This window comes from Zootoca vivipara, chromosome 8 (assembly GCF_963506605.1).
Source record: "Zootoca vivipara chromosome 8, rZooViv1.1, whole genome shotgun sequence".
NCBI lineage: Eukaryota > Metazoa > Chordata > Lepidosauria > Squamata > Lacertidae > Zootoca > Zootoca vivipara.
Window position 1 is genome coordinate 35,619,129 of NC_083283.1, and position 24,585 is coordinate 35,643,713.

Sequence of the window (24,585 nt, forward strand, 5' to 3'; positions counted from 1 at the left end):
CTATCTATCCTGGGCACAATCGCAGTCTGCTGTCACCCTAACTCAGTTCCCAGTGTAGAATGCAGTAGAAACAGAGAAATTCTACTTAGTATCCTCATTTATTGCAGCCTCTAAGAGGGAGTGCAGCAAGGCGAATATTGAGTTAAGTGTAGCACTTGCTGTGGGGAGCTAGCTGGACATCAAAGTCAAATGGCATCCTGACACCTGCAACCACAACAGCAATAGGATCAGGATGGTAGGCACCGATGCCTAGCTGTGGTAGATTGTTACTATGGTGGTGAAGGCTGAATTTTCCCCAGAACTGGAAGGGGAAGGGTGAGTCTCTCAACTGCTACACTGTTTCTGTCATGACTGAACAGACAGTCTCCATCACTGAACATTGTGTGTCACAAAGAAGCCACATAGCATCTCCTGCCTCAGTGCGGTCATAGTTTCCAATGCATGAGGACGTGCATGTAAATTGCAGTAGATCTAATCAATCTCACATAGCTAGAAATTATTGCTGCTGCCTAGAGCTCTGAGAATTCATTCCTCTCCTATTACAGTACCCTTTTAGTGTTTTGAGAGTTAGAGGAGCCTAGGTCCTGATACTCTGGTCTAAAATGCAAAAGGTAAATTTAGCAAAATATATCCAGCCTAGTACTCAACTGAAAAATGCTTTCTAGTTTTTATTCACACATGCCAAACTCCCCTCATTGTTTTCTTTAAAAAAAAAAAGGTCAGTCCTACCATTGATAAGGTATGGATGATTGCAGCATTTTCTTAATTCCATCATAGTGTTTAAGAGATTAGGTACATTCGCTTGACCACCACCTTTTGACAAAAAAGTGAAATTCTTTTCAAGAATGGCTCTGTAGTATTTCTTCTGAATATTTGTCAATTCAACTTCAATTATGGTTTCCTCCTTGGGGGCAAGGTTCTTTTCAACATCTTCTTTGAGTCGTCTCAACATCATTGGTTTCAAGATAGCTTGGAGTTTTTGCACCTAGTTAAATAAATGAATGAAGTTTAAAATAATAATCTTGCATACTATTTTATATTTTGGTTCTATCCCCACAGTGTAAATATTCTTTGTAATATCAGAAAGTTGAGACAGCGGGAGCCGGGTGGACCACAACATTTATAACTTTTTGCCATATGGTAAGGCAGATGTACTGCTATAGACAGTGTCCTGCGCTGACACCAATGGCTTCACTGTAGGCAGAGGGCAGTGTCAGAATATAAGCAGTTGAGCCTGCTGCAGGAACTGAAGGCAAGACAAGAGGGAAGAAAACAAAAAAAAAAGTTTTGTAATTTTTGGTACTGGGTTGTGTAATCCCCCCCCCTTCAGAATAAATGGACATATATAGGTTGTAAAGTATGCTTTGCATTTAGAACCTTACTTTGTTTCTGTAACTTCAGTTCTTCCTTCAAAATTGACACTTTCCCATCTGTATATACATTTTTCATATATTTTACAGGGATTTTTGTTTAACACTGTATTGTGTTAAGATAGTTTTAATTCAGGTGTTAATTGTTATCTGTGATTTTTTTCATTAAACCATACCTTGGCTTAAAAAAAGAGAGAATATAAGCAACAACTTTCAAGTATGCTCATGGCCCACCACTTGTTTAAGGATTTCCTGCCTGTCTTCCATGATGGAACTCTAGGCATTGTACTGGTGTGACCTTGGCTAATACACCAATAAATTAAAATGTTATTAGCAACTCCAGTACCTAGCACTATTCATAATTTTGGTAAACTTCACTTGTTAATGCTTTCCTCAACTTTTCATATGATACTTAAACTTTGCACTACTTGTTATTAGTTTGATTAATGATTCATCTCCTAACTAAGATTAGAAGACTGGGAGTGTACAGTTGCCTCAAATTATCATCTTCCTTCCTTCCTTTCCTTGTCTATGCAAATTCAGTTACACTTGTTACATACAATTAATAACACTTTTTCTGTGGTACCTTTTCTTTACATTCTATAATCAATCAGAAACCTATTTGTATGATTTAACATTTGGGTAATTAAGAAAGGAATTTATGGCTCTTCAAGTAATTGCAGCAGGAACAGTTGAAATTCTGAAAGGATCACATAAAAACACTCTAGTCAAATGACATTCCTGCATAAATGATTGTGAATCTATGGAAGGTACACTTTATGTATTGTTTAGTCCCCCATATACAGCCACAAGAAAGATTCCTGGCAGGAATTTGAGCCAGGTTTGAATTAAGCAAATTGTCTGAGAAAATAAGAGATCTCCCTGGTATGAACTAATTATGTTGCAGTGTCACTTTTACATGGGTGCTAACCCTGACTAGCTTAAAGGAGGGTTTCTAGCACGGGAAATATTTCCTAACTTCTAGAGCTTAATTTTGTTCTCTCTCTCTCTTATGTAAGCATGTTATGTGGAAGTAAGTTCTATGGGTTACAAACAGATCACAATGTTAGTTATTATGTGCAAATAAACAAGTAAATATGTAATATTTTCTGCATAGGTCTGCATAATTGTTTACTATATTGGAATGTAAGATACTGAAATTATTAGTATTTGTTAGTCAATTTATCTTGCCAAAGGCAACCCAAAGTGACTGACTGACTGACCAACCAACCAACCATATAGATACATTAAAATCAAGGGTTGGGGGATTAGGTTTGGCATTCCAGTCAATGAACTGTCAAATATTTCACGCAGCTAAGAATGTCTCCTTGCAGGTGGACAGTTTTTTTCTCTCTTTTCATTATGGTTTAATTTGTTAGCAGGGTCAGCAGTGAGGCGTGCTTCCCCCTAGTCTTGCAGAGGTCAAGGGCAAATATAGAGCACAGAAATAAACAGTAAATTGCAAGAACTCGGGCCAGGAGGAAGATGGATTTCAAGTAAATCTTCAAAAGGTTTTATTTATGTAATGATGAATTCAAATAGGAATCAATTCCAGTATAATAGGCAAATAAAAATAAATCCCAGTGAAAAAATCCCAGGACAAGGCCCTGTTTCAACAATTCTTCATCAGCTGGAATGTTGAAAAATTGAACATTAGAAATAAATCTTAGAGTAATTATCATTATAACAAAAAGACATTTGGACTTCTAAACACAAATATAGAGCACAGCAAAGCTTCTACTGGCCACCTGCTATAACTGCTGGCACCTCCAGAAAGCAACAGGAAAAGCACTAATCAATGGCAAAGGTCACCAGAATTCAATCTTGTTTGACACAGTTGAAAGTGCAACTTGACTACTTGGTCTCCTGTTCTGAAAGGTAATGAGACCCCTGACCATTAGGTCCAGTCGTGACCGACTCTGGGGTTGCGGTGCTCATCTCGCATTATTGGCCGAGGGAGCCAGCGTACAGCTTCCAGGTCATGTGGCCAGCATGACAAAGCCATTTCTGGCGAACCAGAGCAGCGCACAGAAACGCTGTTTACCTTCCCGCTGTAGCGGTACCTATTTATCTACTTGCACTTTGACGTGCTTTTGAACTGCTAGGTTGGCAGGAGCTGGGACCAAGCAACGGGAGTTCACCCTGTCGCAGGGATTCGAACCGCCGACCTTCTGATCAGCAAGCCCTAGGCTCTGTGGTTTAACCCGCAGCGCCACCTGCATCCCTCTCCTGTTCTTAGTTCTTAATAAGTTCTTGGTTTTTAATTTGCTTTATTTCTGTTTAGATTTCAGTTACAACAGCAACAACAGCAACAACAACAACAACAACAACAACAACAACAACAACAGGCAGATCTTAGTATTCCAAAATAAAAGCCAGAGAGAAATGTTCTGTAAACTGTTCACTTTTATCAAGAATTTCTTGACATTTTTCAAAGTTGTATTCCTTTTTTCAAAAGTTAATTTGTTTTTATAATTAGTCTTAATATCATACTTTGCATAGATAAGTCATGTTCAAATACTAGTTCTTTTCCTCTGAAATGAGTCTCAGGCTCAAGTACTTGAGATTAGCCAAGCATGCTGAGGCATCCTTAGCCTACAAATTTAACAGCCTACAAATATAGTCAGCCTTCAGAGGACTTTTACCCCCTGGCATGCTTCACTCAGCCCACCATCACTCTGGACCAGTGACTGTTTCAGGGGTTGCCAGGAGGGCTTTGCTCCCCACTTTGTAAGTGATCATGTGGGAGCAGAGAAAATGGTTCTGAAGAAGCTTAAAGCCACACAAGTTTTGCAGCAATTGTTCCATAAAGTGAAGTAAATTAATATTGGATGATTTACCTGTTCTTCAGTTTTCAGATCACCAAACTCTTGCATGAAAGTGGTTTCTGAAGGAAAACGAGTTGGTTCCAAGAAATGAAGCAAGCTGAAGAGCTCCTCAACTGTGTTTTGTAATGGAGTACCTGTAAGAAGCACTTTGTGTTCCTGCAAGAAACAAAGATTCTGGAATAGTCTACAATCCTGAACTCTGAAGCTGCATATTCTTCCAAGTTAAGTTTTCTAATTTCAATCCTAAAATTATCAGGCTGCATTCATAATCTATGAATATATTTCATATTTTCCAAAAAGTCCAGAAGCTTTAATAAAATGCTTTATCTGTGGTAGGCTGTTGGACCAGATGACCTTCAAGGTCTCTTCCAGATTATATCATTCTGTGTGAATGGTTTACGTTGTCAGCTGGGTGCTTGTAGCATGGAATGGTAGCTTCAGTTGTGTAGACTCCATGTTTCTATTCCAGTAAACAGACAAATCTGTGACATAGGTCTACTCATCTGTCACTGACAGTCATCCACCTCTAAGGTAGTGGTGAAGCTTGAACTAATTACAACATAGGATACCATAGCATATCCATATTGCCTAAATAATGCATCATTGACGCTTACAATCTGCAATTTCACAGCATTTTGGAGCTTGAGTGAACACAGAAAGCTCTTAACACAACACGTTAAATGAAAAAGAGAAGAACAGAAGTAAGGCCATCTGAAACATAAACCCACTTTCCCATCTGATTAATGGGATGGTCTGTATAGACATCTCTTGGAGTTTTGAGAGTATCAGTACTCACCAGGTCCATCATCTTGAGCCCTTCCAACAGTTTGCAATTTCTGTTTTTCAGCCTGTGAGCTTCATCGATTACCACACAGCGCCATGGAATGTTACGGAGCTCAGGACAATCAGTCAAAATCATTTCAAACGTAGTGATGATGGCATGAAATCTGTATGACCCCTTAACTGCACGACCCTAAAGTACAGAAAGTATTTTATCAGGTTAACACAACACTGAAAATGATTCAAAGTTACCTATTATCATCTACCAAAATATATTCATGTGGTACTGATTGATCCTTTTCAACCCTTTGACTAAGATCAAGTGTAGATGCAACAGCATGTTATTTAGAATGAACAGAATATGCTGAATGCTTGATCTCACTGAGAAACAGGACACTGTACTGCAACAGAACTATGCAATGCCAATGAGCTGAGAAGTCACATTGGGTGGACACTTTCTAAGACGCCGTAAGCACATGGCATAGATAGAATAGGTTTGGAACTAGAGAAGAGAGAAGAGACATGAGCTAAAATCTGCAGAAGCAGAAGAGATATGAGCTTGTTCTAACCACTCCCCCTGCTCATGCCTGCCTTCTTCTGGGCTCTCTGTCTTCCTGGCTCACTGTGCCATGTCAGCCTTCTTTGCCAAGTGGCAATTTGTGCTGTTATGTGCAGCACCCAGAGGTGTGGTTCAGAGAGGCTATGGAAAGCAGAGGGGTAGGCACACACATGAGCCTGGAGGCCTGAATATGGGGTGCATGGTTAGAGCACCTTTCTGAAGAATGCTACGCTGCTCTTGCTGCCATGTTCCATGGCTGAGCTCACATATGCAACTCTCTGTCTCTACACACACACACACACACACACACACACACCAATCACACAGCGGGGCAGAAGGAATGGATAATAGAAAGGAGGAAATAGGGGGCACAACCAAGACCTCATACAATAAGGTAGAGGGATACATGTGGCCCTAGGCTGCCCATGTCTACCTTAAATAATAGAGGATAATGATCCAGAATAAAGTATACAAGAAAGAAGTCATATGTTATTATTAGAGTAGAAACATTTACCTGTGGGTCTTTGAAATACATTTCATACGACTGAATGGTCCTTCGACTGGCTTGACTCCCATGATATACAACAACATTCAACTCTGTCCAGGTACGGAATTCCCTTTCCCAGTTGGGGATTGTGGACAATGGGGCAATAACCAAAAAAGGACCATGGATTCCTTTTAAATATATCTCATAGAGAAATGTAATAGATTGGATAGTCTTTCCCAATCCCATTTCATCTGCTAAAATGCAGTTTCGCCTGGAATAATTAAATAAATAATGTTCAGTTCTCAAAAAATGGAACTCACACAATGCAACTGCTTAGCTTATTTGAATGTAGAAATAATACTATTCTTTCAAAATAAGGAAGTTGTTACTTTTAAGCACAATGACTTGAAATAATATAAAAGTATGTTTTTAAAATAATCTCTAGATCTTATATGAGCATGCAAAATACACACACATATATTCCATCACCGGTGTATGTTAAACTTCAACAATTAAGCTATTCATTCTCTTCTTTTACAATGAAGTTATAACACGTACGTGTTGTACCAATTGAAAAGAAGCCAGTTTACTCCTTCCAACTGGTATTCCCTGAGTTTGTTGTTGTTTTTATATTCCCTGGAACTTTCTGATTTCTTCCAGTCATCAGCAGGAGGTCGCTCCTGTTTCAAATACAGCAAAACACATTAGTGATGTACAAAAACCACATTATTAAGTTATTTTTCAGTAACATCATCTATTCAGAGTCAAATCTCACCACACGTTCTGTTTCTGGTTGCCTGGACATAAGCTTCTCGAATTCTTCTATTTTAGCTTGGTCTATGTCTTGCTTTAATTCCCATGTGCTGTCTTCATATGGAAGTGAACACCATTTCACCAAATAATGAGTCACAGGCTTTGTTTTTAATTAGGAAACAAAAATGAGATTAAGTGAGAAACAAAGCATAACTATACTGGAACTTTGCAGACTGAATAAGATTTACAATAAGACTTATTTCAATGCATTTTATTAACATTTTACCAGTGACAAAAACAGTTCAACAACAAAGTGGCTGGTATGTTGACACAATATTAGTATTTCATCATGAAACTGCAACATTTTTATTGTATTGTAATTTTTTCACTTCAAAATAAAAATATTTTTGAAGAAAATCCATACAAATAGTTAAAAGATTTCCCCATAAATTTATAAGCAAAAATTTCCCAGCAGGCAACTTACAATAATTAAGACAACAGCTGTTGATTTATGACACTCTTAAATAAACAGTGACAAAGAAAGGTTAACAGCTCCTTTATAAAAAATACTTCTCTTCTATTTAAAATAAACCACTAGAGTTTCTTTGAAGTGATGCAGCTCAAGGAAAGTGGTTATAAAGGAATAACAAAATATTTAGTTCATTGCCCAAAGCCTCCTTAACTAGCATCTACGTACCATGATGATGAAATTGACATTTATTTTAACAATTACTTGGCTACCATATAATGCAGGACTTGAAGAAATGCTTGCAAACAAGAACATCACTAAAAAGGAAAAAAGGGCTGTTTCTAAATTTGAGAATATTTGGTACTTTAATATATTGCCACGCGTAATTCCTTAGCAAAATGAGATCCTACTTTGTCAAACTTAATTTTTATAAGCTAAAGTGCAAAAATATACAAATAAGACATGCAATACTATTACTTAAAAAAATGTAATTATGAATTCCTATAACTAGAAAGATCAGTGCCACAAGATGGAAAAAACAGTGCTCAAATTGAAACAGTCTCCCTCTGTTTCTTGTCCCCATAAAAACATATTCTGCTTTCTCTCTTGGCATATTCTTATCACCACTATTAAATGTAATATAAATAAGCAGGTAAGGCAATGTTTTGACTAGGGAAGAAACTGATGTTTTCAAGCTGAATGCTTCTCTATAATTTAGACTTCTATACCTATACAGTAACAAAACCCATTAAGTATATCAATCTCTGTGACCAACATGGCAACATCTATCAACAACAAGCTAAACTAAAGCATGTCATCTTGCTAATATTATTTCTACAGAGCTACTTCATAAATACACATTTCTGTCAGGTTCCCTTACCTCTCCATTATCATCCTTGCTATGTGAAATATCCATTATTCGATCAACTTCAACATAATCGGGATTAAAAAGTTCATCATCTATCTGTTTAAGGGCGGAAAGCATAAAAAGAATATCAGAAAATTCTATTAGCAAATATTCTCAGAAAACAAACAAAAAATGGGGGCCACAGTAATACGTAATGTATACTTGACAAAATGTCAACATGTTAATTGAAATGCAACAATTCAGTAAGATTGCTCCCCATGAGGGAATCAGACTTCTCAGACTTTGTTAACTGGGCCTCTTAATTACTGTGTGAAACCTTTTACTATGCGAGAATGTTTAAGAATATTTTAAATGAAGTGTGAAATTACAATTCACTAATGAGCAATCGAAAAGGCTTATAGCAAGTATAGCATGCAATGCATTTAGAATTCTTGAAGATTGCAGCTTGCAGTAAAAAAAACAAAAAACCTGGAGCCATGTATGCTAAGTGACATAAAGACACAAGTACAGAAGTTGCAGAATTGCTGTATAAAATAGATTATTATTCCTGAACAATTAAATAAAAAGACCACTGCAAAATTCTCACTCTTTTCTCCTTCTTTATCTTATCAGTAAGCTTCCTATTTATGATGTGTGCTCAAATATTCCCTGAGAGCTGGTGTACTGTGGTGTCTAAGAGTGTGGGCCATGAAGCCCCTGGGCCCAATTCTCACTTCACCTCAAAATACAGTATTTAACCTAAGTAATTCTCACCTGCAATACGGGAATACAATATTGACCTAAGCTACATGGCTAAGGATTACTGAAATACTTGCACGGTTCTTCAGGATAAGCATGTCATGGCTCCACAGTAACTCTGGTATTGCACAAATAATTAGCGTGGAACCAGTAGTTGTAGTTGTTGGTAGTATTTATATGACACTACTGTAGTATCCTTCTGAGACTTACTGTCTTCCCCAAAAAGAGATTCTACCCATTCCTTGCCCATCAGAACTAGTTGGGAGGCTCTGTCTCTAGATTAAATGAACCAGGTGTCTTTGAGGTCGTCTTTGGGGAATTTGCCCACTAGCTTTGGGCAGCTACCATGTCAGCTAGCCTGGCTCATCTGTGATTCTGTCTCTCAACACATCCTCTCCTCCCTCCACTTCTTTACTGTGCATGAAACAGAGAGGCCTAGAGTACAGATGCTCTTGATTCATGCCAAATCTGAAAAATTATGGCCTAGATCCCTTTTAAAGGATTATATCACTACAGTTGAGAAGAAATCCCTTTTTTCTCAGCTGCCAGTGCCTCTGCAAAGTTCTATCCAGCTGAGCTATTTTGGATGGTGAATGGCCTTTTAAATCTGGACTGTCTCCACCAAAAATTTAATCAGTACACTGTGGTGAATTTGCTAGCTACTTGTGGAGAAAATTGCATGATTTCAGCATGGCTCAAGGGTCACAACTAAATACAAAATCAGGCACTATCTGAACCTGTTTATTTCAATCAATTTCAGTCTTTCTTGCCCAGTCGTGAAAAGGGTGCACTTTTCTGGGCTACCAATAAGTAGGACGTAAGTCTGTTTTGATGTGTCAAAGCTAGTTAGGAGAATATGCACCTCTTTCAGGCAGGGAAAGATGCCATATTAAACTTGTATTGTACTGGTTGCACTGGTTGCCACTGCATATCAAATCCCAATTTAAAGTGACAGTGATGCTTCCCCCCTTTTCGAAAACGAATGAAAGGCGGTGACCTTTAAAGCCCTGAGTGCAAAAATGATACTGGGGAAAATATTCACCAGTGGGAGCATCTGACATGGAACTTTGGCTCCAACTCTATATAAAAAATACTATGTATTATTATTAGTTGTACCGGTAATTTGTTTCCTTGTAGTTTATATGGTTTTTAACCGTTTTGATTCTAAAAATGTATCCACTCTGCTTGTTTATTAATGTTTCTCACACAGTTTAAAAGCATGAAATGTAGACGACAGATTTCCAAACTCCACACTCGCATGTCATATCTGAATAATTACCCACAATTTACAAAATGTAATGTGAGAAAGAAAAGAATAAAAAAAATCAAACCTCTTTGTTTAAATGGGTAAAATTAAGGGGGTCGCCAATTCAGGGCCTACCCAAGCCCTACCTGGTGTCACTGAGACGACCTGTTACACCTTGCCCCTCTTTTGAGTACAATTTGGCTTGAAAAATGTTATATGAAAAAAGCCTTTTTTTCAAGACTAACTGTGGTACAGAGACCAATTTCAGGAGTGGGCACAGCTGGAGAAGGGCTTACTCTGCTCCTCAGCCTTGACCCACTGCACTGCAATTAGGCTTGAAAGAAGCCTTGTATTGGCTGCCATATTAGGTTTAATTGCAACGGAGAGGGTTAATTTCAAGGTATGTCAGCAGGAAAGGGAAGCGTTAACCCTCCCTAGCTGTGACTGTACCGTCTCCCAACCAAAAATTCCCTGCACTGCAATTAAGCCTCTAAGAAGTGTCCTATTGGTTACAGTAAAGGTAAAGGGACCCCTGACTGTTAGGTCCAGACACGGATGACTCTGGGGTTGTGGCGCTCATCTCACTTTATCTTCTTTCAAGCCTAATTGCAACAAGGGGAGAACTGTTTTCGAGCCTAATGGGTGGCAGTGGAGATCTTCATGGAGAGTGCAGCTGGGGGAAAAGGGTTAACTCCTTCTCATCAGTTGCTTTCATACCACTCTACTCTCATTACAGGCTAAAACACTTTCTTCAAACCTAATGCGGGGTGGGGCGGATAAGTATGTGTGCTTGGTTGCAGCGTGGGATGAGTGATGCCTACAACAAATTTGCATGGGCCCAGAAAGTTGGCAATGCCTGGGGTAAATGATTCCATGACCTGGTGCAGATGTAACAATGGTTAATAAATTCAGAGCAGACTGGAGTTATATATGGCCTCTTCCCCTAACTATGGTTAACAGCAACAAGTGTCTCATTTAATGAGGGTTTGAAGCGAGGGTTGATTAGTTAATGCAGATGTAACTTTAAGCCATCAGAAGGGTCGGCAAAATTAATACACAAGAGAGAAAGGCCAGAAGATAACCCAGACAAAGCTAATTTACACAACGCAAAATGTGAATCTGGCAAAAGCCGTAGCTATTATACTGCAAGTTACTATTATCTGTATGAGAATCTTAACATTCCAACGTTTCCATCTCTAAATTGCTGGCTGTTCTCTTAATTTGTACAGAGATTAATAACTAAAAGCAAATATAAACCCTAGGTCAAAACACCGCTGTAACCATTAAAACATTAAAACCACAATAGCACAAACATTTCTGGAAATGAACAAGCAGCATCCTGTTTACTGAAGTATGCCTTGTGTAATTTATTAGAGGGGGAAAGAAAACAAAAAGGCAAACATACAGTGCAAAAGTCTCTGCAATCAGAATATTTCATAAAGGGGGAAAGGAACATATGGATTGCATAGAATTAATTCCAAGTTACAGCTTGCCCAATTCTGAAGGTCCAGACCAGTATCCAAAGCAACTCCAATCCCACTAGCAAACCAGTAAAATTTCACTGGTAGCAAAGTATCAGAGAACTTTCCCACTTTGCATACAGACTTAACTGCAAACCTTGATTGCCAGCCTGACTTGGACATTTCCCCAAAGTTTCCAAAAAGCATACAGGCATGGGTTAGTGAACATGTAACGGGGACAGTTCCATTACTGAAAGTCACCCATCAAGAATGTCTGTGCTCTAAAATCAGTGTACATGTGGCATCATTAAAGTCATGATGGGAGCTCACCATCTCTGTGGTACATTGAGCCTAAACTGTTGAAGGTTTTGGTTAAAACCAATTCTTTGTATTTTTGCAGCAAAAAAGAAATGAACAAGGAGGCAAGAAGACATCTGACAACTAGTGTAATATGCTCCTAAAAGCTTCCCCTAATATCTAGTGGGCCATCACATTCTGAACCAGCTGAAGCTTTCAAACAGTCTTCAAGGGCAACTGAGCATTCAATACATAGCACTGAGACGACAGAGACACGAATAACTGTCACCAGGCTTGAAGAATTATGCAAATACATCACTCTTAACTAAAACAGCCTTGTATTTAAGCGCTCAGCTAGTAGCTCCACCCCTCCTCTTCACACGGCATACTACCCAAGGAAGGAAGCTCTCTCCTTTGCATGTTGCAGCTCCCTGTCCTTCCACTGCCAGATCCTACCAGGCTGGGGTTTTCTGTTTTTTTTTAAAGCTAGTCAGTAACCTTTGGGGCTTAGTTGCAAGACTGAATTTAAAACAAGAAAACCAACATACCTCTGAAAGGAACTTATTCTGTCCCTGCTTTGCCTTAAATCTCTTAATCTTTTGCTGAATTCTCCTGTCTTTGTCCAATACTTCCACAGATGCCCACTGACAGTGAAGGTAAGAGCTAAAAGATAAATGGAAGAAAACACAAATTCAAACATGCAGCATCCCAGTTTTCCAGCTATTAAGCACTTAGTCACAGCTTGGTATCTATGAAAAATAATTGTGTACACTCTCTACATTTTAAGGCATCCTTATTTATTTTTTGAGGAAAAACACAACTTGAATTGAATATAGATGAAAAACAAAACAAAGCAAAACAAAACAAAAAAACTGCACAAATTGAATATAGATGAACTGGGTCAAGGAGTCTTCCTCTTTTACTCATTCTGAATGATGATGATCATCAACATCATTATGATCGAATTAGCTCACAATATACATTTTTGTTCATGAAACAGCATTGATCTTCCATAGGCATAAGTCTGTGCAGAGAAAAGTACTGTAAAGCCTGCGCAACAACAGACAATTCCTCTGACTATTGTGACAAAAAGCATAATCCAACAAAAGTTAATTTGCTTTGTCCCACTGAAATAAAAGAGACTAAGTATTTCAACAGAATTAAAGTTCTTTTTAATGTTTGTAAACAAATTGATTTTAATCTGATTTTACAAAACTAACTTCTGCGGTAGTGTATCTGGTATGTGTTGTGTGAACTGCCTGAGTTGTGACTGACTGTAAGCCCTATTTGGGTACATGCTCCATTATAATTTAAATTTGCAAGATGCTTTAATAAATTCAAATAATAAAAGTTGAGTTACAGAGTCATAACAACCCATGTTTTAATGTCATTTAACAGCCTTTTAATCTTATTATCAGCTGCTACCTTTCATTCTTATTTTAATGACTTGTATTGATATTTTATTTTTATTGCATTTTAATTAAATCTGTTTGTAAAGTATCCTGCCTTAACAGTTGGGTATAACTCTCAAAAACAAAGAAAACTAATGCCGTGTTGCCTTTTTTGTGATTTTGTTCTTCTTTAGGTGCAAAGTAGGCTTTTGAAAAGTGCAACTTTAGTAGTCAACCTAGCCAATGAGGATCATGTAATGCACATTGCAACACCAAGGCACTGAACAGTCAATCACATTTGGCTATGAGTCATAATCACAAAATGTAAACAAAGCCTTTTGATGACGCACACCCTTAACAGGAGGGGGAAATAGAGGTGGACTACATCCCAGGCAACCAAACAGTGATACTTGTATTGCATCATTAAACTGGGATCATTGTCCATTGCATTAGTGCCGCAGAGCAAGATCTCTGAGTCAATCCATTCAGTTACATGACTAGCTGAAACAGGATGTGGAATGGATGGAGGTGTATCCCCATCTTATTCTGCCACAACTAGTCAACTACACAACTAGCTTAGCAAATGTACTATTGGTCTGGTCTCCTCTGCCACTAGAATGTGCATCTCTTGATGCTTACACCCACTTCCTTGTGAACATTCGTACGGTGGTGATGAGCCCTACCCCAATTTTGTCTCTGCAAGTCATAACAGAAGCACGAGCCTTGAACAAAACAATGGAAATAAATAAAAAATCATTTCTTACCTAAAAATGCTAGAGAGAAAAATGATTGCAAAATAAATAAATAAAGATCAGTAATTCTAAACTGAATGGGTGATTGAGGTTTGCATAGTAGTAACAGTTATGTTACATGGCAATGACAGATTAAATTTAAATACAAGGTCGATCTCAATTTATGTTGGGGTTACATTCCAGGAATAGCGTGTAAAGCCAAACTCACATATAGTCAAAACACACTCTTCTTGTGACTCTGAATACTCTCCCAGGGCTACTGAACATTCTCCCTGAACCTCTGAATGCTCTCCAAGTTATGTGTAATGGCAATGAGATTGCCCACATTTTGTTCCTGGATGCCTGCCCCTTTTTATTAATTTTTGTTTTTCCCCTGCCAAGCACATAAAGCCGAATTTGTACAGGTTAAATGTGTGTAAGTTGGGAGCTGACTGTACTTCAAGTAATTTTGAAGTTATTGCTTACTTACAAGTTTTTGTATTTTACATAGAATTCTTCAGTTTCTACTTCCTCTCCATTCTCCATCTGTAAAAAGATACTCATGAAGTTAATTATGAACTCTGGTATAAAGCATCACCTCCAATTTATATATAACGTAACACAGATTGTAATTTAACAATAGGAAGGTTTATTGTATTGCATTTTTTAAAGAAAAGGGGAAGAATGATATAGGTAAAGGGTTTTCTACATCTGCCTGCCCATGAACATTCTGCACTACTTAATACAACATCCAAGACATGAATCATTTTAACTCCTCCCTAACCGCATGCAGCTTCATTCACAACAAGCTGACCCCAAGTCTGGCTTCCAGCCAAACCAACAGTGTTAAGGAGAAGCCAAGTGTACCATTTTCTCAGGCAGCAGCCAATTAGCAACTGCACTCCTGAATGCCATATGTATTATTTTTGGCTGGCTCGTGGCAACTTTATATTGTGGTTTTTGTAACATGTTCAAGTAGTGTTTTAACAGCGTTTATACTTCCATATTGTTAGCACTGATAATAAGAAACTGTATGAAACTGAACCTTTCACTTCTAATAGTAGTTTTAACATGTTATTGTTCATGATGTTAGTTTTACTCAACGGTGCAATTAAATTCATCCTGACAAGTGACCTTGCATGCATAGCAGCCAAATTAAATTAATACCCAAAATATAACACTTAATAAGGCTTAAACTGTGACAAAAAATCATAAACCAATACTAAGCGTCAATAAAATAAATTTATGCAGGCTGTATGGCATGTTCTCCAACTGCATCTTTTTTATTTAAAAAAAAAACCCAGAAAGGAAACCTCGGATTTTGATACAGTTTAAGGTGCAATTTCATCCTGAAGTCTGGCCTGCTTTCCACATAATGCTAAGGTATGGTTTGTTTAGATCAACCATTATTTGTTCCATTGTGTGAACCCAACCCAGTACAGTCGTACCTTGGATCTCAAACACCTTGGTTCCTGAGCAAATCAGCTCCTGAATGATCAAACCCCAGAAGTGAGTGTTCCAGTTTTCGAACATTCTTCTGGAAGCCAATATCCAATGGGGCCTCCACGGCTTCCGATTGGCCAATCAGAAGCCGCACTTTGGTTTCCAAATGTTTTGGAAGTCAAACGGACTTCCAGAACGGATTCTGTTTGACATTCGAGGTATGACTGTAGTTTATCTATAGCTTGTTTCTTCCTAACAAACAACAATCATAAGCCATGGTTTGTCGATGACTTATGAAGCTTGGTTTATTATGTGCAAACCTGATAGAGTTTATTGCCCCGCCCCAGATGCTCACTGAAACCATGTGGCAAGAGAGGTAGAAAAACAAATCCATTCCCATGGCTAAGTGGCTCTCACTGGTGCTTTGTCTCATAAACTCACTCCTAACTCTGCTTGCCAACAGACTTCTTTCCCTGCCTCTCTCTACATCCTCCCTCACAAGGCAGGTAACTTTGCAGCTGCTGCCAAGGAGGAGGAAATTTAAAGTGATCACAGGCCAGTTCACCCTAAAGGTAAAGGTAAAGGGGCCCCTGACCATCAGGTCCTGTCTTGTCTGACTCTGGGGTTGCGGCGCTCATCTCGCGCTATAAGCCGAGGGAGCCGGCGTTTGTCCGCAGACAGCTTCCGGGTCATGTGGCCAGCATGACAAAGCTGATTCTGGCGAACCAGAGCAGCGCACGGAAACGCCGTTTACCTTCCTGCCGGAGCGGTCCCTATTTATCTACTTGCACTTTGATGTGCTTTCGAACTGCTAACATCTAAAATAGGATGAATAAGGAAGCAATGAAGTTAAACCAACCATACACGGTACACCAATTTACTTTATTAAATTGTAGCACCATTTATATAGGATTTGTTAAAAAACATAGGGATACCCAGCAATTGTTGGAAAAAATACTATTATTGGACCAAAAAAACCCTTCACCTGAGCTTGCAATCAACACCCAATACTGCCCATAAGAAAGGACTATTGCTTGCAACTTGCAACTCCTGGCTTCAGGGTAATTAGCACCTTCTGTGCAAACATCTGATTAACAACCCACATGGTGCCCTGAAGTCTCCATTCTGTTTTCACAAACCTAGAAACAATAATCCCTGACCTTGGTGTTTTTGTGTTTCTATGTGTATTCCGCACCTTCTTTAAGAGGTGGGCTTCCTAGGCCCACAGTAGGAATTCTGAAATCTGCCTCCATCTGCTCCATTTTCTAGTGCAATGAACTAGCAAAATGATGTGTTGGTCAGCTGTAGCAACCCTCCAGAATGGCCTCCCCAAACCTTTTAAAACTATTGCCTTTTCTGGCTGAATAGGACAGATAGGATAGCCAATTCATAGCATCCCTTGACTCTCAGAGGGCATGGGATGAGGAGGTCACAATGTTCATCATTCTTTTTTACCACATGTACAGGAGGACTTGCAGATCAGTTTCTGAATGATGTCATTTCCCCCAGCTCTTCGAGATGTGCCACTGCAATGCCACACTCCTCAGGGGAAAGACCCAGACCAGCCAAGTGTCCCAGCCAGATGGGTGGGATATAAATAAATTATCATTATCATTATCAACATCATGCGGGAAACCCAAGTCACTGGCACCAGGCACAACATTAGTTTAAAGTTTCTGACCTGGTGTGCATGAAGCACTAAGGCATAGTTATAGCTGCCAAGTCTCCCGTTTTTCGCGGGAAACCCCCGGATTTTAATCTGTTTCTCGCTGGTCTCCCAAATTGAAAAAAATCCCGGAAATCCCCTGGATTTCCTACCTGCCAGGGAGGCTCCATTTTGGGTGCTGGCGCCGCCCAATTTCCGGTGCCCAGACATGGGTAGCACGGCACTGAAGTCGCTTCTACGCATGTCTGGAAATGCATAGAAGTGACTTCCGGTGCCACTCCACCTATGCCTGGGCACCGAAAATCGGGTAGAGCGGTACCGGAGGTCGCTTCTAGTTTGACAGTTTGAACGAAGTTCACTAGCTTAACCAAGACTTGTTTGTTCCCAAGAAACCACAACTGCAAGCCACCTGGCCAGTCCAGAAGACACCTTTCTACAATAGAAAGGGAGATTGTGGACTCTCCTTCCTTGGAGGTTTTGAAGCAGAAGTTGGATGGCTATCTGTCATGAATGCTTTCAACTGAGATTCCTGCATTGCAGGAGGTTGGATTAGATGACTCTTGGGGTAGATGATTCCTTCAACTTCAGGGCAGGGTTGGGGCCAGCGCTGCTACTACTTTCAAGTACATGCCTTTCTAGTGCTGCACCCACTGCCCTCTCCAATGATCCCCCTCTCAAGGTGCCACAACATCTTCAGGAACATTCTACACACACTCAGATTGGTGGTGGAATGCTAGCATCCTCACTTTTGAGTACACTAAATATCCTGGCTGATCTACAACAGTGTGAAGTCATCAGAAATAGGCTGGAGTGACTGCATGTATGCATCACAATGCACAGTAGCCCATGATCATTGTCAGATCCATCACTGACTTAGACAAGACTCAAGATACCCACAATAGGTGGCAATCTCCATTTCCACCTTTAGCATACACTTAATTCCCTTGTCTACGTCCCAATTCCAAAGAAGGGTAGTGCCAAAGAATGCTCCAACTACCGCACAATTGCGCTCATTTCACACGCTAGCAAGGTTATGCTCAAAATTCTACAAGGCAGGCTTAGGCAGTATGTGGACCGAGAACTCCCAGAAGTGCAAGCTGGATTTCGAAAGGGCAGAGGAACCAGAGACCAAATAGCAAACATGCGCTGGATTATGGAGAAAGCTAGAGAGTTCCAGAAAAACGTCTACTTCTGCTTCATTGACTATGCAAAAGCCTTTGACTGTGTCGACCACAGCAAACTATGGCAAGTTCTTAAAGAAATGGGAGTGCCTGATCACCTCATCTGTCTCCTGAGAAATCTCTATGTGGGACAAGAAGCTACAGTTAGAACTGGATATGGAACAACTGATTGGTTCAAAATTGGGAAAGGAGTACGACAAGGTTGTATATTGTCTCCCTGCTTATTTAACTTATATGCAGAATTCATCATGCGAAAGGCTGGACTAGATGAATCCCAAGCCGGAATTAAGATTGCCGGAAGAAATATCAACAACCTCAGATATGCAGATGACACAACCTTGATGGCAGAAAGCGAGGAGGAATTAAAGAACCTTTTAATGAGGGTGAAAGAGGAGAGCGCAAAATATGGTCTGAAGCTCAACATCAAAAAAACCAAGATCATGGCCACCGGTCCCATCACCTCCTGGCAAATAGAAGGGGAAGAAATGGAGGCAGTGAGAGATTTTACTTTCTTGGGCTCCTTGATCACTGCAGATGGTGACAGCAGTCACGAAATTAAAAGACGCCTGCTTCTTGGGAGAAAAGCAATGACAAACCTAGACAGCATCTTAAAAAGCAGAGACGTCACCTTGCCAACAAAGGTCCGTATCGTTAAAGCTATGGTTTTCCCAGTAGTGATGTATGGAAGTGAGAGCTGGACCATAAAGAAGGCTGATCGCCGAAGAATTGATGCTTTTGAATTATGGTGCTGGAGGAGACTCTTGAGAGTCCCATGGACTGCAAGAAGATCAAACCTATCCATTCTTAAGGAAATCAGCCCTGAGTGCTCCCTGGAAGGACAGATCGTGAAGCTGAGGCTCCAATACTTTGGCCACCTCATGAGAAGAGAAGAATCCTTGGAAAAGACCCTGATGTTGGGAAAGATTGAGGGCACTAGGAGAAGGGGACGACAGAGGACGAGATGGTTGGACAGTGTTCTCGAAGCTACGAACATGAGTTTGACCAAACTGCGGGAGGCAGTGGAAGACAGGAGTGCCTGGCGTGCTATGGTCCATGGGGTCACGAAGAGTCGGACACGACTAAACGACTAAACAACAACAACAATTCCCTTGCTGTCCAAAGATCCAACCTTCTCCCTAGCCAGTTTCCTCCTTCTAATGCCTTTAAAGAATTTGGGACATTATTGGTCTCACACCCAACTCTTAGCTGGAAATAAAAGTTAATAATTGATTTCAATATGACTCTAGTTTGACAAACTAATTATATTATATTGGTGTCATATTCCATAAAAATAGTGTAACACAAATTACAAACAACTGGGGAACACTGTATTCCTCAGTGACAACTTAAAACTCCTTATTGGGCTATCAGGAAGCTCTGGAGGAGAAAATAGAAGAGAAAGCAAAACAGAAACCTAAAATACACTAAAAAAATACTGGATTCATAGTAAATAATTGAAGGGACTTATTATCCCTCAATAGTCTTAACAGGATTTCCACCCCAAAGTGTATTAAAAATATGAATACAATATTGCAAGTTGATTCTATGAGAGTGTTAAAGCCAACTGAGACGATCGTCCCACCGCTGCCACCAATTAAATGGGACGAACCCGGGACGTTGCCACCAATTAATGTGACAATCCCGGTATTGTCACTAAAACTTGAGATGATCCCACCTAATATGTGCGGATCCCACCAATGCGATGCACCTCCCTTTTTATAACCTTTTTATAACCCTAGCAGGGTGTTGAAGGAAATTGGTTATATCACAAACAACCCACCTATCCTTCTTGCGCCCAAATAAACTGCCTGTTTATGTTTGGGGTCTGCTAGTAATCAAAGTGCAGTTCCCGTTATCCCAATAACGTGGCTCAGTATCTCTTTTAACTCCCGGCAAGTGTATCAGGAACCACCTTGTGCTCACAGTCAGGATTCCCTTTTTACCTAAGGTTCACCTCAGCAGCCTGTTGCTGCTTTGTGGCACCTGTCTTCCCCGGGCTTGACCTTGATGTTTTAAACTATTTTCCTGCTCCTCAGGTTTAGTCTAACCTCCTGCCTACAGTCACCACCCTTTTGAGTTAGGATACTTCACTGGAATAACTAGGCACATCCGTTTTTAACGTAACATTTAAGAAAGCTTTATTAAACTAGAGGACATGTAAAATGCGTAATGGTTTTATGCGTATAAGCTCTTAGATCATGTTCTTAGTTACAGATAGCATTGGCTGAATAATTTAGTTCTAATAAACTTCTCCAAAAACACTCTAATATCTCCTACCCACACGCTCCCGCTCCCAAAACCCCTCTCAACTTTATCAACTGAAATAACCGCTCCCCATTCCTTTTAAACTCATGGCAGTCCCGCCCCTCAGGAATGGAATGCGTCACTCAAAAGGAGGTTGGGTTTAACACTTTCCACCCTGGGGTTCTATCGCAAGCCAGCCCAGTCCGTTACACCAACACTTTACTAAAGAGTAGAATTAATCCCCATATTTACTCATGATTCTATCATCCCTGTTTTTCATTTCAGTAGCAGTACATTTTAAAACACTGAAGTTGTAGAGGCAGAGAAATTAAATATCATAGGACAACTGACCCCATAATTGTTGAGGGGTACTTCAGAATAGAAGATGCTGCAATTGCCCTCAAAAAAGTTTACATTTCAAAAAGCTGCTGGAGAGAAACCTTGGGAGAGCGAGCAAGCTATCTAGCTAACAAGCAAGCAAGTAAATCCTCCCACTTTCATTTCCTTCAACTTATTCGTTAAAGGTCAATTTAGCTTTTTAATATATTGAAAATAGCTTTGTTTTATACAAGTCAGCTAAACAGTTCAGTAGAATAGTATTCAATTATTTAAAATATGATTCCCCCTTTAGATAGCTTCATCTTCAATTTTCCTTAATAATTTCATTCTAACTCTTGCTGATGAACACGTCGAAAACTTCTCAAATGGAACAGTCACATTATTTATCTGAAAAAAACTTTCTCCTTAACTTTTTCCTACCATAGTTTATCAGTTAGTAACAAGTTGCTTAATATGCCTATCTTTACCAAAGAAAAGTTACTTTTAAAAAATCTGCTGCCATTGGAACGCAATCAGAGACTGACTGTATATTGCATGTGTTGAATACCTTGTAGCAAGTTCAGATGTTATAACATACCACTTCATATGTTTTACATGCACTGTGGGGGGGAGGGTTGAAATCTCAGTTTAAGTGAGACAGATGTCAAGCATCTTTAACTGCAAATATATATTACTTTGAATTCAACAAGTACCATTTAAGTCAAGTCAACTATTCCATTACACCAAAGAAATAACATATTGAGTACGTGGTAAAAAGCAACCCCATAATAACCTTACCTCATGAAAACTCTGTAATATTCACTATTTATACAAATTAACCTATTAGCAACATACAAATAATTCCAATGTATCTCACAGCAAGTCCTCTCAAAAGGAAAATCCAACCATCACTCTCTTTATTCTAATTCTCAATACTGAACTGAAGCTAGACACTACATACTTTGACACAAGCTGAAGCAAAAAAGCCTTGCCTTGCCTTTGTCATATATATCTCATATTTCAAAGATGTCTCCTGCATAAATGTTGCCAATGCTTTTCTCCTCAGTTTTTTGTTATTACTGTAAATATCTTGGGATGTCCCTTAATGTTCAGGGCAAAGTTCTCAAAGTTTTTGCAATGGAAGAACCCTTCACTTTAAACAAAACTTGGAGGAAAGACAGTAAAATATGCTAAAGGGGTGGGGAGCTGATTATTACGAGAGCAACATGGGAGAGATTGCCTAAGGCAGCAGCAACTTTTAAAAACAGCAACTTTTTTTAAAAAAAACAACACAACAACAACAACAACAACGACCAAACAAACACTTTGCATCTTCTCTGATGGGAGAAGCTTTAGTTTTGGTTTTTCCTCTTATCTTATTATCACTGTCAGTGTTAAAAGAGCAGCATATTTAACCCTTGCATCAGGCTGCAGCTGAATGAGGTATTCCAAGGACCAGTCCTTGAACAGTACATTTAACCCAGTAGCAAGGCTGTGGGGGGAAACCAGCATTGCCTTCCTGGTTTCCCAACAGCACAGAGAAGGATGGAAAGAAGGAGAAGGGATTCCCAATACAGTTGCCCAAGTACTGCATTTAATCCCCATGGCTGAGGCTCAATGGAAATCACACATTGTGTGTGATTGTCTACCATGAGAACTTTTTTTCTTAATGGAATCCCTTGGGACTGCTTTGCAGAACCTCAGGGTTCCATGGAACAGTTTGGGAAACTGATGGCACTAGGCACCCTATGGCATTCCCTGGGGAGAGCATTCCACGTACAGGTGGTCACCACTGAAAAGGCCTATTCTGATTTATGGCAAATGAAAAATTCAGTAGTCATAGCTGGGAAAAGAATTAACAACAACTTTACAATAAAGTATGCCTTCAGACTCCATTTTTTAAAAGTAGAGTGTATGGTCCTAGAGCTGGCATAGGGAACCTTGGCTCTCCAGATGTTTTGGAACTACAACTCCCATGATCCCTGACCACTGGCCCTGTAAGATAGGGATCATGGGAGTTGTAGTTCCAAAACATCTGGTGAGCCAAGGTTGCCTATGCCTGTCCTAGAAGAATCAAGGGACTACAATTTTTAACAATATTAGAAAAAGTTGAGCATCAGATAGTCAAAATCTAGCAGAAACAATAGAAAAATGCCACAATATAACATACTTCAGAGGTTAAACAATTCCAGACAGTCAACAGAGGAGCTTATTGGACAAAGGAGATTATTCACCAAAATAATGACAGTAATATGTATAATATTTTTCAAAAATTAAAAAGGAACTCATAATTAAGAAACAATGTTTGCAATCAGAAACTAGTAATTATACTAAAAATATTCTAAAAACAGGAGCAAAACGTACACTACTTAGTGTTAACCACAGTTTAATGCTCCAAAGCAAAAATGAAACTTTCTGAATGCCTCCATCTTGTGCCTCCTTGTACAAATGCAGAAAAAGTATTTGATGTTGTGAGTTAAACATTAATCCAGGCTAATGTTCTTGGAATAGTGAGTTGTATCACAGGAACAAAAGGCAGTGAACAAGCAGCATGCAGAACTTGTTGTCTCAAATATTCACATGACATACTGATAACACTTGCAAAAATACAAATCTAATAATACCTCCCTATAAAGACCCCACTATTACAATAATGGAGTGTCCCAATCAGTATTTCCCCTCAGTATTTTGTTGCTATTTGTCTAAGGAAGCTGTTTTGTGGTGTTTCATGATCTTTTACTGTAAGCTTCCCATTTTCCAATTTCCTTGCACAGTATCTTGCTCATTATTAAGTAGTGATTAAAATCACTGATTTAAAAATCACCTTAATTTAATCTAGTGGGATAGGCAGATTTAACATGCATTTTCAGTTGCATACAGGGGTTTTAAAACCACTTGTGAAATCCATTTTTGTTTAGCTATTATGAAATAAACAAGCACTGAGATATGAAGTTTTGTTTTGTTTAAATTACCTGCTTCTTGACTGTACGGCTACTCATGATTTTCTCTACGACAGGACCTTCAGCATCAGCAGATTCCTACAATTAAACATTTCACAGTAGTTACATAGGTGAAAAATGTGCAAAGGAGCAACCAATCTGATTAACCAGAGATCCTGATGAACTCATGATTCTTTCTTTCAATATGAGGGTGAACATTATGGACTTCAGTTCAGTGGCACAATTTTTAAGAAAATAGCTTATCACTCCTTTTCTGGTGTTGCCAAGTTAATGGTAGCTGGGAAAGAATTGATATTCATGGTGTTAAACCCCCCCCCCCAATTTTCTCCGACTCCTCCCCTGTGTCTGGAAAAACCACCACCAAGAAGCAAAATAATAAATAAATAAATCTAGACTATCTCTTGTTTTCCACATTTCCAAGGATTCCCTGTGTATATATATTTAGCAGTGTTTCACATGCTGAAAAGGAGCAAGAGAAACTGAAAGAGAACGATAAAGAACTGGAGGAAAAGAAGAAAAGGAGGAAGAGAGCTTATGCTTCTGGAGCTACCAACATCAAGAAGAGCTATACTGGAGAAGCCCAAAGGCCTACTGAGTCCAGTACTAGGTTCTCATAGTGGGCAACCAAATGTCTATGAAAAGCTTACAAGACGTACATGAGTGTAACAGCACTCTCCTATTCATGATCCCCAGCAACCGGCATTCATATGTAAAATGCCTGATACAGGAGGTAATATATAGCCACCGTGAGTTGTAAGAGCCAGTGTGGAATAGCAGTTAGAGTCAGACTATGACT

General features: G+C 39.3%; 1 protein-coding gene across 6 annotated transcripts in view; it reads right to left on the reverse strand.

Moving 5' to 3' along the window:
- CHD7 (chromodomain helicase DNA binding protein 7) overlaps nt 1–24,585 on the reverse strand; it is a 143,756-nt gene that overhangs the window by 34,047 nt on the left and 85,124 nt on the right. For all 6 annotated transcript variants that reach the window (XM_035126213.2, XM_035126212.2, XM_035126209.2 and 3 more), the window contains exons 7-16: nt 23,802–23,867; nt 14,468–14,523; nt 12,404–12,518; nt 8,127–8,210; nt 6,800–6,937; nt 6,583–6,704; nt 6,052–6,295; nt 4,995–5,171; nt 4,211–4,354; nt 730–985 (exon numbers count right to left, since the gene is read on the reverse strand). In XM_035126213.2, the coding sequence (XP_034982104.2) occupies nt 730–985; nt 4,211–4,354; nt 4,995–5,171; nt 6,052–6,295; nt 6,583–6,704; nt 6,800–6,937; nt 8,127–8,210; nt 12,404–12,518; nt 14,468–14,523; nt 23,802–23,867 (1,402 nt within the window). The remainder of the gene's footprint in view (nt 1–729; nt 986–4,210; nt 4,355–4,994; nt 5,172–6,051; nt 6,296–6,582; nt 6,705–6,799; nt 6,938–8,126; nt 8,211–12,403; nt 12,519–14,467; nt 14,524–23,801; nt 23,868–24,585) is intronic.